This window comes from Anolis sagrei, chromosome 3 (genome assembly GCF_037176765.1).
Source record: "Anolis sagrei isolate rAnoSag1 chromosome 3, rAnoSag1.mat, whole genome shotgun sequence".
Taxonomy (NCBI): domain Eukaryota; kingdom Metazoa; phylum Chordata; class Lepidosauria; order Squamata; family Dactyloidae; genus Anolis; species Anolis sagrei.
Window position 1 is genome coordinate 175,819,561 of NC_090023.1, and position 12,187 is coordinate 175,831,747.

The 12,187-nt window shown below is 42.2% G+C and overlaps 1 protein-coding gene across 2 annotated transcripts in view; it reads left to right on the forward strand.

Moving 5' to 3' along the window:
- The window catches only part of LRRC20 (leucine rich repeat containing 20), a 174,897-nt gene extending 164,498 nt beyond the window's left edge, over nucleotides 1-10,399 (forward strand). For both annotated transcript variants that reach the window (XM_060768837.2, XM_060768836.2), the window contains exon 5: nucleotides 9,480-10,399. In XM_060768837.2, coding sequence (XP_060624820.2) covers nucleotides 9,480-9,625 — 146 coding nt within the window. In that variant the 3' untranslated portion in view covers nucleotides 9,626-10,399. The remainder of the gene's footprint in view (nucleotides 1-9,479) is intronic.
- Nucleotides 10,400-12,187: the final 1,788 nt, after the last annotated feature.

Below are 12,187 nucleotides of genomic sequence, written 5' to 3' on the forward strand. Positions count from 1 at the left end.
TCAAATCTGCTTCTTGAAGAATCAATAGAACTGGAGTGTTTTAAATGGGAAGTAATAAATCAACCCCTTGAGGTTCTTATGTATGACGACAGTAAAAACACAGGCAGGTTTTCATTAAAGAAATTAATTTGGTTGCCTTCGTATTCCTCTTTGTCACCATGATTAAAAATGAACATATGTGCCTCCTTTGTAGACACCAAGACAGACTTCCCTAGCTCTATTTAAGATAAACATGCGGATTTTAGGAATGTGTGAAATAAGTGATAGTCCAGTTCCCAAATAACAATAGATTTTGGATAATAAAGAAGTTGCTTTGTGCGATCTAAAGTTGATAGTTTCAGTTTCGGCGTGCCTCAGTGAAGAAGCAGCGACTAATATGTCAGTGTGCTGGTACGGCTGTACCAGGAGCTCCAACTTTATTTTCTTTCTGTTTTCTGTTTGCAGTCATAGGGCAGGGCTTCTGTCCATCATAATTAAGCTTTGGTTCCGCCCCTTGTTCAGGGTTCTGGGAGGGAAAGGAGCCATTTTTTGGGCAGTCTCACACAAGGTAGCTAAGCTATAGGATGTAGACCAGCTCGTCCCGTAGAAAAGCTTCCTTTCTGAAGACCATCCAGGGGAACTGAAGTCTAGGAAATTCCAGTAATATCCGGGGGTACAGAAACAGAAATTCCAGGGGAAACGTCCGAAAAGCTCTGGCTGAGAGCTCACAGCCTCACAGCATCAGAGAGAACAGCCCTGAAGTTTCCTAAGAATTCTCGAAGGGAGAACAGCATTACAGATCCATGGAACTCCAGCTGAAACATCTACAAACCTCGGCTGGTACGTCTACTCGATGCCCAGACGCATTTGGAATTGGTAGTAGGACCCTCATCAACGAGGCCTAGATAAAAGACAGCCTAGGAGAGGTTAAAAAGGGTTTTTTCCTACAGAGAAAGTACAGTTAATCAAAGTTAGGTACCAGTCCATTGAGGACTAGACTAAGAAAGCCTTGAAGTGTTGTTTGAACCATTGAAGATTTGTTGTTTGTTCCATAATAAAGACTTTGTTGTATCATTAAAGACTCTAAAGACTATCACTTCAGAAAAATCCCTGAGAACCTCTCTTTGAGGCCCCCTGGCTTCCTGCTGGGTTTAAAGTATACATCATATAGAAAATTACAGCTGTTACAGGCCTAGTGCGCGACAGAACAGTCAGCTACCCAGAATATGTATGGCATTCTCCTTCCCTAACTTTTAATGGCTTATTTTTCTCCTCAAATATTCTTCCACATCCAAAGTTAGGTTGGCAATTAGCTGCATTTTCTCCTGGGACTTATCAAATAGAATAGAATAGCTTTATTGTTATTATGCTATCTATATAAATAAAAATGTAATGTTCATTTGTGGGATTAACATAACTCAAAAACCACTGAACGAATTGACACAATACACCTATCAGGCCAACGAGCGACCATCACTCGTAAAAATACTAAAAAACACAGCAGAAGAGACGTAAAAGCCAAAAAAACAAAATTACATTACAACGCATGCGCAAAACCACATATATATATATATATATATATACACAAACACACATGTATACACAAATATATACACACATATCTACACACACAAAACACATATACACAGACTGAGCCACAGCAACATGTGACAGGGGACGGCTTGTTTCACAATAAAATTAAATGCCTTCCCCAGCACACACTACAAAACAGCACACCCATCCCTCCACACCTGAACCACCCCCACACAGCCCCCAATGCTGCATCAATGAAAAATCATGGAGTTCAACATAGCCACAGCTCTAGGATAAAAGCTATTTTTCAGTCTGTTTGTCCTTGTCTTTGTCACCCTGTACTGTCTGCCAGATGGCAATAATTCAAAAAAAGAATGTGTCAGGTGAGATGGATCCCCAAGATTTCCTTGAGCATTCATAAGGCTGCATGACCTATAAACTTCTTCCAAAGAGGGGAGAGGGCAACAAATGATTCTCTGTGCAGAAGTGGTGACCCTTTGGAGTACCTTCCTATCTGCTGTTGTGCAGTTTCCAAACCACATGCAGATGCAGTAGGTTAGAACACTCTCTATAGCACAACAGAAGAAAGTCACAAGCAGTTTTTCATTCAGTCATTAGCTCCTTAAAAGTCTCAGGTAGTTCAGTCTCTGATGGTCTGTCTTAACCAATGCTGCTGTGTGGATGCCCCAGGGCAGATCCTCTTTAACAGTGACACCAGCTCCACTTGGTCTCCATTGATAGTCCAGTTCCCAAATAACAATAGTGGTGCAGCTGGCTGGGAGTCAACTGCAGTAAGATCACTACTGATCAAAAGGTCATGAGTTTGAAACCTGGGTCAGAGTGAGCTTCAGACCAATTTGTGTAGCTTGCTGTCGACCTTTGCAGCCCGAAAGACATTTGCATCTGTCAAGTAGGAGATTTAGGTACCGCTTATGCGGGTAGGCTAATTTACAACACCATAAAAATCTCCAGCAAGCATGCAAAGAATGAGGAAGTACTTCATCAGTGTCACAAATGGACAGGGAATCAACAGCTCCCCTGGTGGCCAGAATACACTCATGAAAAAAGCTGGAATGTGTATCTGTCTATCTGTGTCGTGTGTTTTGCCATGTCTATGTACATTGTAATCCGCCCTGAGTCCCCTGCGGGGTGAGTAGGGTGGAACATAAATACTGTAAATAAATAAATAAATAAATTTTATTTAAGACCAAGGGCTGGATTTCTGATCCGTTCTTCCTATAGTCCACTATGAGCCTCTTTGTCTTATTGATGTTAAGAACCAGATCATTGTCCCTGCTTGCGAGTAGCTCTACCTCCCATATATCCCCATAATGCCGGGCCCTGAATTATTCCAAGGCCTAAAGGGAGCCTTTTTGAATTCCTATTGAAAGAATCACAAAAGATTTCCAACCATTTCTTTATGATTTCCTCAGGCAGCCCTAAAGTAATAGCAACCTCATGTCTGGAGTTCAGCACATTCTTTAATGTGTGAATTTGTTCATTGACAGAGAAATAAATGGCCTGGGCAGGCAGTTACCTCTTTCCCCCTCAGATTCCTCTACTTTTCTTGGGTTCTCTTCATTTATTTTTTCTTTTTTTTTAAAAAAAGGAAATGATCAGACTTGGTAAACAGAACTGCATCTCATTCGGTTAGTGCAGCTCTTAAATGATGTTCTATTTCAAGGAGATTATGAGAACTCACTTTAGAATTTGTCCCCTGGGTCTTATGGAATTGGTGTCTGGATGCAGGACAATAGTAGATTTAAATATTTATGCAACTGAACGGGGGGGGGGGGAGTACACTCTATTCCCGTTCATTCTCTCTTGCTTGCTCGTTCTCTCTCTCTCTTTCCTTCTCTTTCTCTTTCAATGGTGCACTGATGGAAGCTGCATATGGAGAATAGAAATGGGGTACAATCCACATTGAACTGCTTAAATTAATTATTAGGTGTTGTTTCTTATACAGTGTTCCTGCACTTATCGCAGGGGTTACATTCCAGGACCACCAGCGAAAAACCGCGATGTAGGGACTGTATATATCTATATATCTATATATAGAGATAAGAAATGCCTTGCCGGACTTACAGGGCAAGGGCCGTCATGGCGGTGGGTGCCCTTCTGCCGGCCATGCTGCTTGCAGGGGGCTTCTTCCCAGAAGCCCCCTGCGCGGCGGGAAGTCTCTCGCCGCTTGGCCAGCTGGCCAACCGACGGCAGACCCCACCCCGCCCCTGGATCGGCCAGGGCCGACTTCCCCACCTCACCCTAGCAGCCTTTGCAGGGCTGCCCAGGGTCTCCACTGTTGGGGTTCAGCCTGAGTTTGAACTTGAACCTGATTCTCTGTTTGTTCCTCCTGATGCTAATGAAAGTATATTTACTGATGCTAGTGGAAATGTACCTTTTGATGCCAATACTCCTGAAATTAGTGAGGAAGAAACTGCTGTAGGTTTGGAAAATGCCAATGTTCCTGAAATTAGTGAGGAAGGAACTTCTGTAGATTTGGAAAATGAAAGTACCAGTGTTCATGAGAATGTTTCAGAGGGAGACCTTGAACTTTCCCTCCCTTCTGCACCTGTTAACTGTAATGACAACAGAAGGGGCCAAATTTGGGAAGACAGAAGTAAATCACTCAGTTTGCGTCGATCCTCCCGAATTCAAGAATTAAAAACATTGGCTTCAAAACAGAAGGGCGGTTCACGGAACCAATTCTTGAGTTTTAATTGCAATACGCCGAGCTGATTGTCTCAGTTCAGGCATCGTTTCAGAATTGATTAAGACCTTGGCAGTTCTCCCAGTTCCCTGGCCATAGTTTGGGAAGATTTCTAGGATATCAAGTACGGTTAGTGGATTGCTAACAGATTCCAGCATTTCCCAGTGAGGCTTTTGGTTTTGCTTTGTCCATTTAAATTCATGTTTGCTGATTTTGCTGTGGCTTTTGACTTGCATTTTTCCTTTATTTTGTAACTATTTTTCTTCAATAAAAAGGATTGTTTTTCACAGCCAAGTGTGGTGGATAGTTATCTTAGGGCCTCGTTCCCTGCTCTGGATTGCAACATCCACAGTGCTCCATGGCTGCTGGGGTGGGGAAGTGTCATATATCATGTTCTGCAGTTGATGGTGGTTTGTGGTGGTAGGCCTAGCAGTTTGGTGATGGAAGGGTTAATGTAAGTCTTAGTTCTAAAGCATTGAGTAATCTGTAAGTAAGAGTTCATGGGTGAAAGCAATTAAAGGTTGAGGTATGCAAGAGATGGGTTGCAGCCGGGTGTTTCTGGATATAAGGAGTTAGCCTTGGGAGAAGAGTATTTGTCTTATTTTGGTGGTAGATGCTGCTGGTTTCCTCCCCAGGTTTGTGGATTTTCGGTATCCTGACCTGTCTCTTGTACACTTGTAACTCTGGAACCTTGAATCTCTGGACTGGTTTTTGACTACAGTATAGACTCTTGATCCCTGGACGTTGCTCATTGAACTCTTGGCGTTTGACCACTGGACTAGACCTTTTGACTATGGTATTATCTTGAACCTGCATCAGTGTTTGCTGTCAGTTTTTGTTTTATATTCTGTGGCTGAGTGCTATCTTTATGTTTTATATTTTGGACTATTAAAACAGCCAGAAAGTAAGTGATGTTTTAATTAAACTCTTTTATACAAACGGGGTATTTGTTTGGTTCATCTCTACCTGAATAAGGCAGAGCCCTGGCATTGTGACAGGAAGCCGGCCCTGGGTGATCCAGAGGATCGGCCAGGGCCGGCTTCCCCATCTTGCCCTGGCAGTCACAGAGGCCCAGGGCAGCGCTGCAAAGGCTGCTGGGGTGAGATGGGGAAGCTGGCCCTGGCCAATCTGCTGGTTGGATTGGCCAGGGCTGGCTTCCCCACCTTGCCCCAGCAACCTTTGCATTGCAGCCCTGGGCTTCCACAGGGCTCCATGACTGCTGGGGTGAGGTGGGGAAGCCAGCCCTGGATGATCCAACCAGTGGCAGACTCTGCCCCTGTGTCGACCAGGGCTGGCTTCCCCACCTCGTCCTGGTAGCCACGGAGCCTGCAGACTCTCTGTTTCGCGGTTAGGGTTTCGAATATTAATTCTTTAGAATATTAATGTTGTGGTTAGGGTTTAGAATATTAATTCTTTAAAATATTAATTTTGTGGTTAACCACGAAACAGCAAGTCCACGGAAAGCGAACCACAAAACAGCAAGGGAACACTGTACACGGCTTCAGGAATCAACATGTTTGCTTTTGTTCCTTTCAGGGATGGAAATCCTTCTACAGACTTGGCTTGGGTACAGGATATCTTACACAATATATTATCCAAATAAAGGGTTGTGTGACTATTATGTGATTTTTAAAATGTGTCTTCGTTTTGCTGTTTTTGGGTTGTTGTTTTTGTTTTTTTTAATTTCCGTCCTCTGAGAGAGAAGGGAAGAGGGAGGGGGCTAGCTGACTCCATTTCTAGGTGTTTTTTAATACGACGATTTTGCGTGGAAAGGAAAAATACTGATTTTGGGACCCCAAAAAGAGGGGGCAACTATTACACAGTGGTGACTATTATACATGGTATTCTGAGATAACAGTACACAAATAAATGTTTTGAATTTTTTATTTCTTGTTATTTTATTCATTTTGGGTAGTTTTTAAAGACCAAACTACGTCTGACAGTGCTTAAATCAAAAACTTCATTAAAGATAGCAAAGATCACAAAACAATAATGAAACAACACAGAAAACAGTCACAACTTGCGCAGGAAGTGTTTCACAGGCTAGATTCAGACTTTCTCCAACACAGCATCAGAAAGCCTTGTGGAAATTAAAAGGTCATGTCCTTTTTTCTGCAACTACTCTTGGTGTTCTCACCTTTTCCTGTTTTCTACTTATTTGTTGTCAATGCATTCTTCTGTACATGTTTTTGCAGAAGTAGGTCTGGGCAAGGTGCTGGAGTGAATGGTGACTTAACTCCAGGGATTCTTGGATGAAATTGATTATTTTGATCCCTGGCAGTCTGGTTTTAGACATGGTCACAGAACGGAGACAGCTTTGGTCCACTTCTTATTCTGTTCCTTTTTCCTAGCTCACTCTCATCTTTCCATTATTAATTCAAGGCTGCTGTGGACAACAGATTTAGTTCACAGCAGAAGGTTCCATGTCCTGCGGTATTGTGGTCACAACAGCCAGTGAAATGCTGTGTTTGTTCACATCTTATTGGACCACCAGCATAAATACAGACACCTGCTTCCTTCTGTTCAATACCAATGCTGCAGATGTTGTGTAAGAGCAGAGATTTTCTGTTGATTCCTGTCTTCCAGCTGTATCTTTATAAAACAGAAAACTGCATAAAACTGTGTTGCTGGACTGTCTTCACAAATTCCACGAAATCTTTGTAAGGATAGCAGTTGTTACTTTGGCTGATGAGAGAGCCCCCTGAAGTCCCATCTAGCTGGCCGAAAATGGAGGCTGTGGAATAATTTGGCATTATCATAATTACAAATGGTTTAGGAAAAATCAGTACAGTATATTAAATGTTATCCATATCTCCTGGCACTGTTAATAATTAATAATTGAAATATTAATGAATGAAATATTCAAGATCCATAAGAGTAATAGAAAACTGGTATAAAATGTTATTTCGATGGCCTCTAACAACTGAAGTATTAGTAGTAGTAATTTTATTGATTAGCCCTTAGGCCATATCACAATAAGAAACAGAACAACAAGGCCTGGCAAGACCTGATCACACTCCACGTAGAAAGTTAAAATAAGACACTTATAATAATACAGTAAATACATATGATAAGACATGATAAAACTGATAAACTGATCAAGCTGAGTATATACATCATATTTCATTATCACCCCTACAATTTACCCCAATCAGCCCTACATATGTGGTTCTCAGATGTATTGTTTTGCTTAAGTACAGAGCTGTTTTATATGTTATTTTTAGGTTTTGGCCACACATAAAATATGTTGTTCTGATGTGAGAATCCCAATACATTGACCGTTTGATATATGGACCACGGTGGAAGTCTCTCACCTTTTGATACAATTTGCAATCAAACAATATGTGTGCTATATCCTCAATTTCAGGTGCCCCACAGATACAACTCCATTCATTATAAGGGATGCTGTTAAATCTCCCGTATCTAACCATTGTCTCGAGCTGATCAAATCTGGCTCGAGTGAATACCTCCCTGAGATATTTTGGAACTGAACTGAAGTATTAGCAAAATATTACAAAAAACAAAATAATAAATGCTGAAAGTGTGGGGAAGAAGTGGGGTCTTTCTTCCACTCTTGGTGGTCTTGTAAAGAAGTATTGGGGGAAAATACACGAACACTCCCAAAAAATACTAAAATTAAAGTTTAATTTTAGGCCTAAATATTACTTATTAAACCTGACAGATTTTGAACGAGGTAAAAATAAAGACAAAATATACTCTTATTTGACTTCTGCGGCAAGAACTTTATTAATGCAGAAATGGCGCTCGAAAGAAATCCCGTTGATTGATACATGGATATAAAGCTTAGGGACTATATGGACATGGACTCCTTAATGTTCCTTCTTCAAGACCAGATGGATAGGCACAAGACAGATTGTACAATACTGAAAGCATATCTCCAGGAGCAGAAACTCATTAATCTGGTATAAACAGAATGGTATTGGTAAGAAACACAAAAATCTAGTAAAGAAAATAAAACAAACAAACAAACAAATGTAAAGATATGTAAAACAGATGAAGCTGCAAGACTATCAAGAAGAAGATGAAGATTGGAGGGGGAAATAAAAAACAAACTCCCAGTGGAATGGACCGGAAGACAAATTCCCAACGCCCAACACCCCAAATCCCCAATATCCCTTCTTGTCTTATAAAAGCACTAGCTGTACCCGCCACGCGTTGCTGTGGCAAACCTTCCCTCCCTCTTTCTCCTCCTGCTTTTTCTCTCTCCTTCCTTCCCTCCCTCTTTTCTTCTTTCCCTCTTTTTCTTTCTCTTCTTCTTTCTTCCTTCTCTACCTGTTTCTTTTCTCGCTTCCTTTGCTGTTTGGTTTCATCCTTCCTTGTCTCCTTCCTTCCTTCCCTCCCTCCCTCCCTCCTTCCTTCCTTCCTTCCCTCCCTCTTTCGTTCCTTCTCTCCTTCCTTCCTTCTTTCACTTTTTATTTCCTTCTCTCTTTCCTTCCTTCTCTACCTTTCTTTCTTTCCTTCTCTCCTTCTTTCCCTCCTCCACTCTTTCCTTCCTTCTCTATCTTTCTTTCTTTCTTTCCTTCTCTCCTTCTTTCCCTCCTCTCCCCTTCCTTCCTTCTCTACCCTGCTTTCTTTCTTTCCTTCCCTCCTTCTTTCCCTCTTTCTCTCCCTCCTTTCTTCTCTATCTTTCTTTCTTTCCTTCTTTCTCTCCTTCCCTCCTTCTTTCCCTCTTTCTCTCCCTCCCGTTTCATGTCGTTTTAGTTGCTCTCCATGGCCCCCCGCAGCTCCCATGCCCTCCCTGAGCATGAGTGCTTACATCGGTCTGGTGGGCTTTCTCAGGCTGGGCTCGTGTCGAGGGAGGCAGGCAGACGGCAGTGCACATGCGGAGGGAGATTTGGGCGCGGGGGAAGCTGGGAAATGGAGTCCTTCCTCATCGTATTCCTCCCGCGGCAGTGTGCATGCGGAGGGAGATTTGGGCGCGGGGGAAGCTGGGAAATGGAATCCTTCCTCATCATTTTCCTCCCGAGGCCTCTGCGCATGCTCCGTGTTTTTCGGGTATTGTGCGTTTGTATTGTTGCGTATTGGTGTTTTGAGGGTTCTTGGTCATACCTTGGGGGAAGAGGTATTAGCAGGGCAAATGTGGTGAGATTTCGTCCGGTGGTTTAGCCGTTTTTGACCGCCTAATTACAACCTTAAGGTTCTTATATATATAGATTTATAAATATATATATAGGCATTATTTATTGAATTTGGGGAGTAGCTACTAATCATGTGCCTCTTCTTGTCCTCATTTCTGCAGATGTGCCTGTCGAGAAGCTTGCCTCCATGGAGTCTCTCCAGAGTGTGAACCTAAAGTCAAACCCGTTAAACGAGGAAGTTCGGGTGATTGCCAGGCCACTAATTAAGTTTGATCTCCTGACATCTCCATCCATTCCTCAAGTCTGAAACAGGATTGGCCTGGGGGAAGAATGGTGGCTGATCTTAGCTGTGAAAGTGACAGGAATGCTGTGTTTGCTAAGCTAAAACACTGTAACTTTCTCAAACGCCTGCATGCATTAGATTTAATGGGATTTCAGAGCTGTGGGAAGCAGGGTGGTTTTGTCAAATGACTTGGGGAATCCCTCCTGAACTGTGGACATGCTGTAAACATATAACGTCTACAAAGAAAACTTGATTATCCTTTGAGAGAACAACTTCGATGAGCTGAATGGCGGCCTCTATGGCCATGTCCTCCAGAGAAGCAGCAAAGACAGATATCAACTACAGTATCCCTCAAAACTAGAAGCAGAGGCGGCCCTAGGTAATTTTCAACGGTAAGCAAACAGTATATTGCCCCCCCCCCCCCAACCAATCATTGATATATATTTTCGTCATGGGAGTTCTGTGTGCCATATTTGGTTCAATTCCATCATTGGTGGAGTTCAGAATGCTCTTTGATTGTAGGTTAACTATACATCCCAGTAACTACAACTCACATATGTCAAGGTCTATTTTCCCCAAGAGCGCCTCAAGGGCGCCCCTGGACAAAATCAACTATGCTGCAAATGCTTACTTTGCGTAATGGGTGAGCCGCCCCTGACTAGAAGTCTATGATTTTGTTGTGAGTGACCATCTGGATGGGATCCTAATTGGAGATAATTTGCCTTTGAAGCTCATGAGCAAATTGCAACATCTGTGCTATATGAAATGAAACACAAGGTATGATAGGAGCGTGACTCATTTTTTCACTTGTTCCCTTTAAAAAGAAGAAGTCCGTATTACATATTTTCAGGCTTGACACCTAAAAATAAAGTCCGTAAATCATATTTGACTTCATATTCGTGGCAAGAGGATTAGTTGGTTTGACAACACACAGCAAGATCCAGCATTACTGTCTGAAAAATACTGTGAGCCTCGAGAATATTTAATGACATCCCTTGGCTGAGAAATTCCATCAGCGTATGAGTGTAAATGTTGCTTTATTGCAATCCATCACCAAGCTCTCTGAAGTAAATTCCTCTAATGCATTTTATGATATTGTAATAACATGTAAAATGAGGTGTGTTGTCGTTGCTATTTGCCATCAAATTATCTTCAATTTATGGTGACACTCTGAATGAAAGACTTCCAAGAGACCTATCATCAACAGCCCTCCTCAGATCTTGGAAGCTCCGGATTGTGGCTTTTTTCATTTGAGTCAGTCCATCTCTAATGTCTTCCCACTGCCTTACATTTTATTTTAATTGTCATGTTTTCTAATGAATCATTTTGTCTTATTGTATATCTAATATATGATAGCCTGCGTTTAGTCATCGTGGCTCCTAGTGAGAAAAATAAGACATTACTGTTCATGAATCTTATCTATCCTCTCTATTAAACTGTCTCTAGCGATGCCTTTCTTATAATGAAGATTCTTGTTTCTTGTTGACCCTCTTTGAATAGCAAGCACTTTGATGATTTTTATTCTTCTTTAGTATATGTTCTCCTTCTCCTTTTTACGAGGGTTGAATGAAAAGTAATGCCCCCACCTTCGTAACTCCTCAACAGATGACAGTACTGGTATGCAACAGGTACTGGCTTGTTCAGTTGACTCTCCTCTATAGTTCCATTGGGTGGGAAGCCTTAGCATTGAATGGTTGTGTTGTTAAAGTGCAAAGTATGGAATCCTGCGCCGATGGTCGGTTAATGTGACTTAAGCAACCTGCAGTCATTGAATTCTTGACAGCAGAAGGTGTCACCCCAGAGGAGATTCATCAGAGAATGCACGCTGTTTATGGTGATTGTGTTGATGTGAGTACTGTGCGTTGCTGGGTGAGTAAGTTTAAAGATGTTGAGGTGGGAACACCTGACTTGTGTGACAAAGAGTTGGACGTCCTGTGCTGTTTATAGTGATTGTGTTGATGTGAGTACTGTGCATCGCTGGGCAAGTAAGTTTAAAGATGTTGAAGTGGGAACATCTGACTTGCATGACAAACAAAGAGTTGGCCGTCCTGTGTCAGCAACCACCGAGTTTCACAAGCAAAAGGTTGACAGATTGATTCAGGATGATCGTCATATCACTCAGAGAGAAATTTCAAGCATAATCGGCATTTCACAAGAACGTGTGAGTCACATTGTTGCTTTGCTTGGCTATCGAAAGATCTGTGCACAATGGGTACTCATGTTATGGTTCAACAGGTTCCTGAGCGGCCTGAGCCTGATGATTTTCAGTTTTCACAGTTTTCTCAGCCTGCTTTTGAGATGGAGAAGCAGTTCTCACAGGACAGGAATGCAACTGATAAGGAGGAGGGCCCGGTGTTGCTTCAAAGGGATAACGAAACCATGAGATGGAGCTCTCGGATCGCAGCCAAATTAGGTCAGCGTCAGGTCAAGGGAGCAGTGAGAAAGTAGATTGTGGGAAACTAGATTGTTTTGATGTGCAAAATGTATTTAGGTCTTCCACGGGCAATTCTTAGCTGTCAGTTTCAACATGGCTATCTGCTAGCTGTTTCATGCTCCTGTATTGAGGCTGGAAAGCCTGGGTTTCTT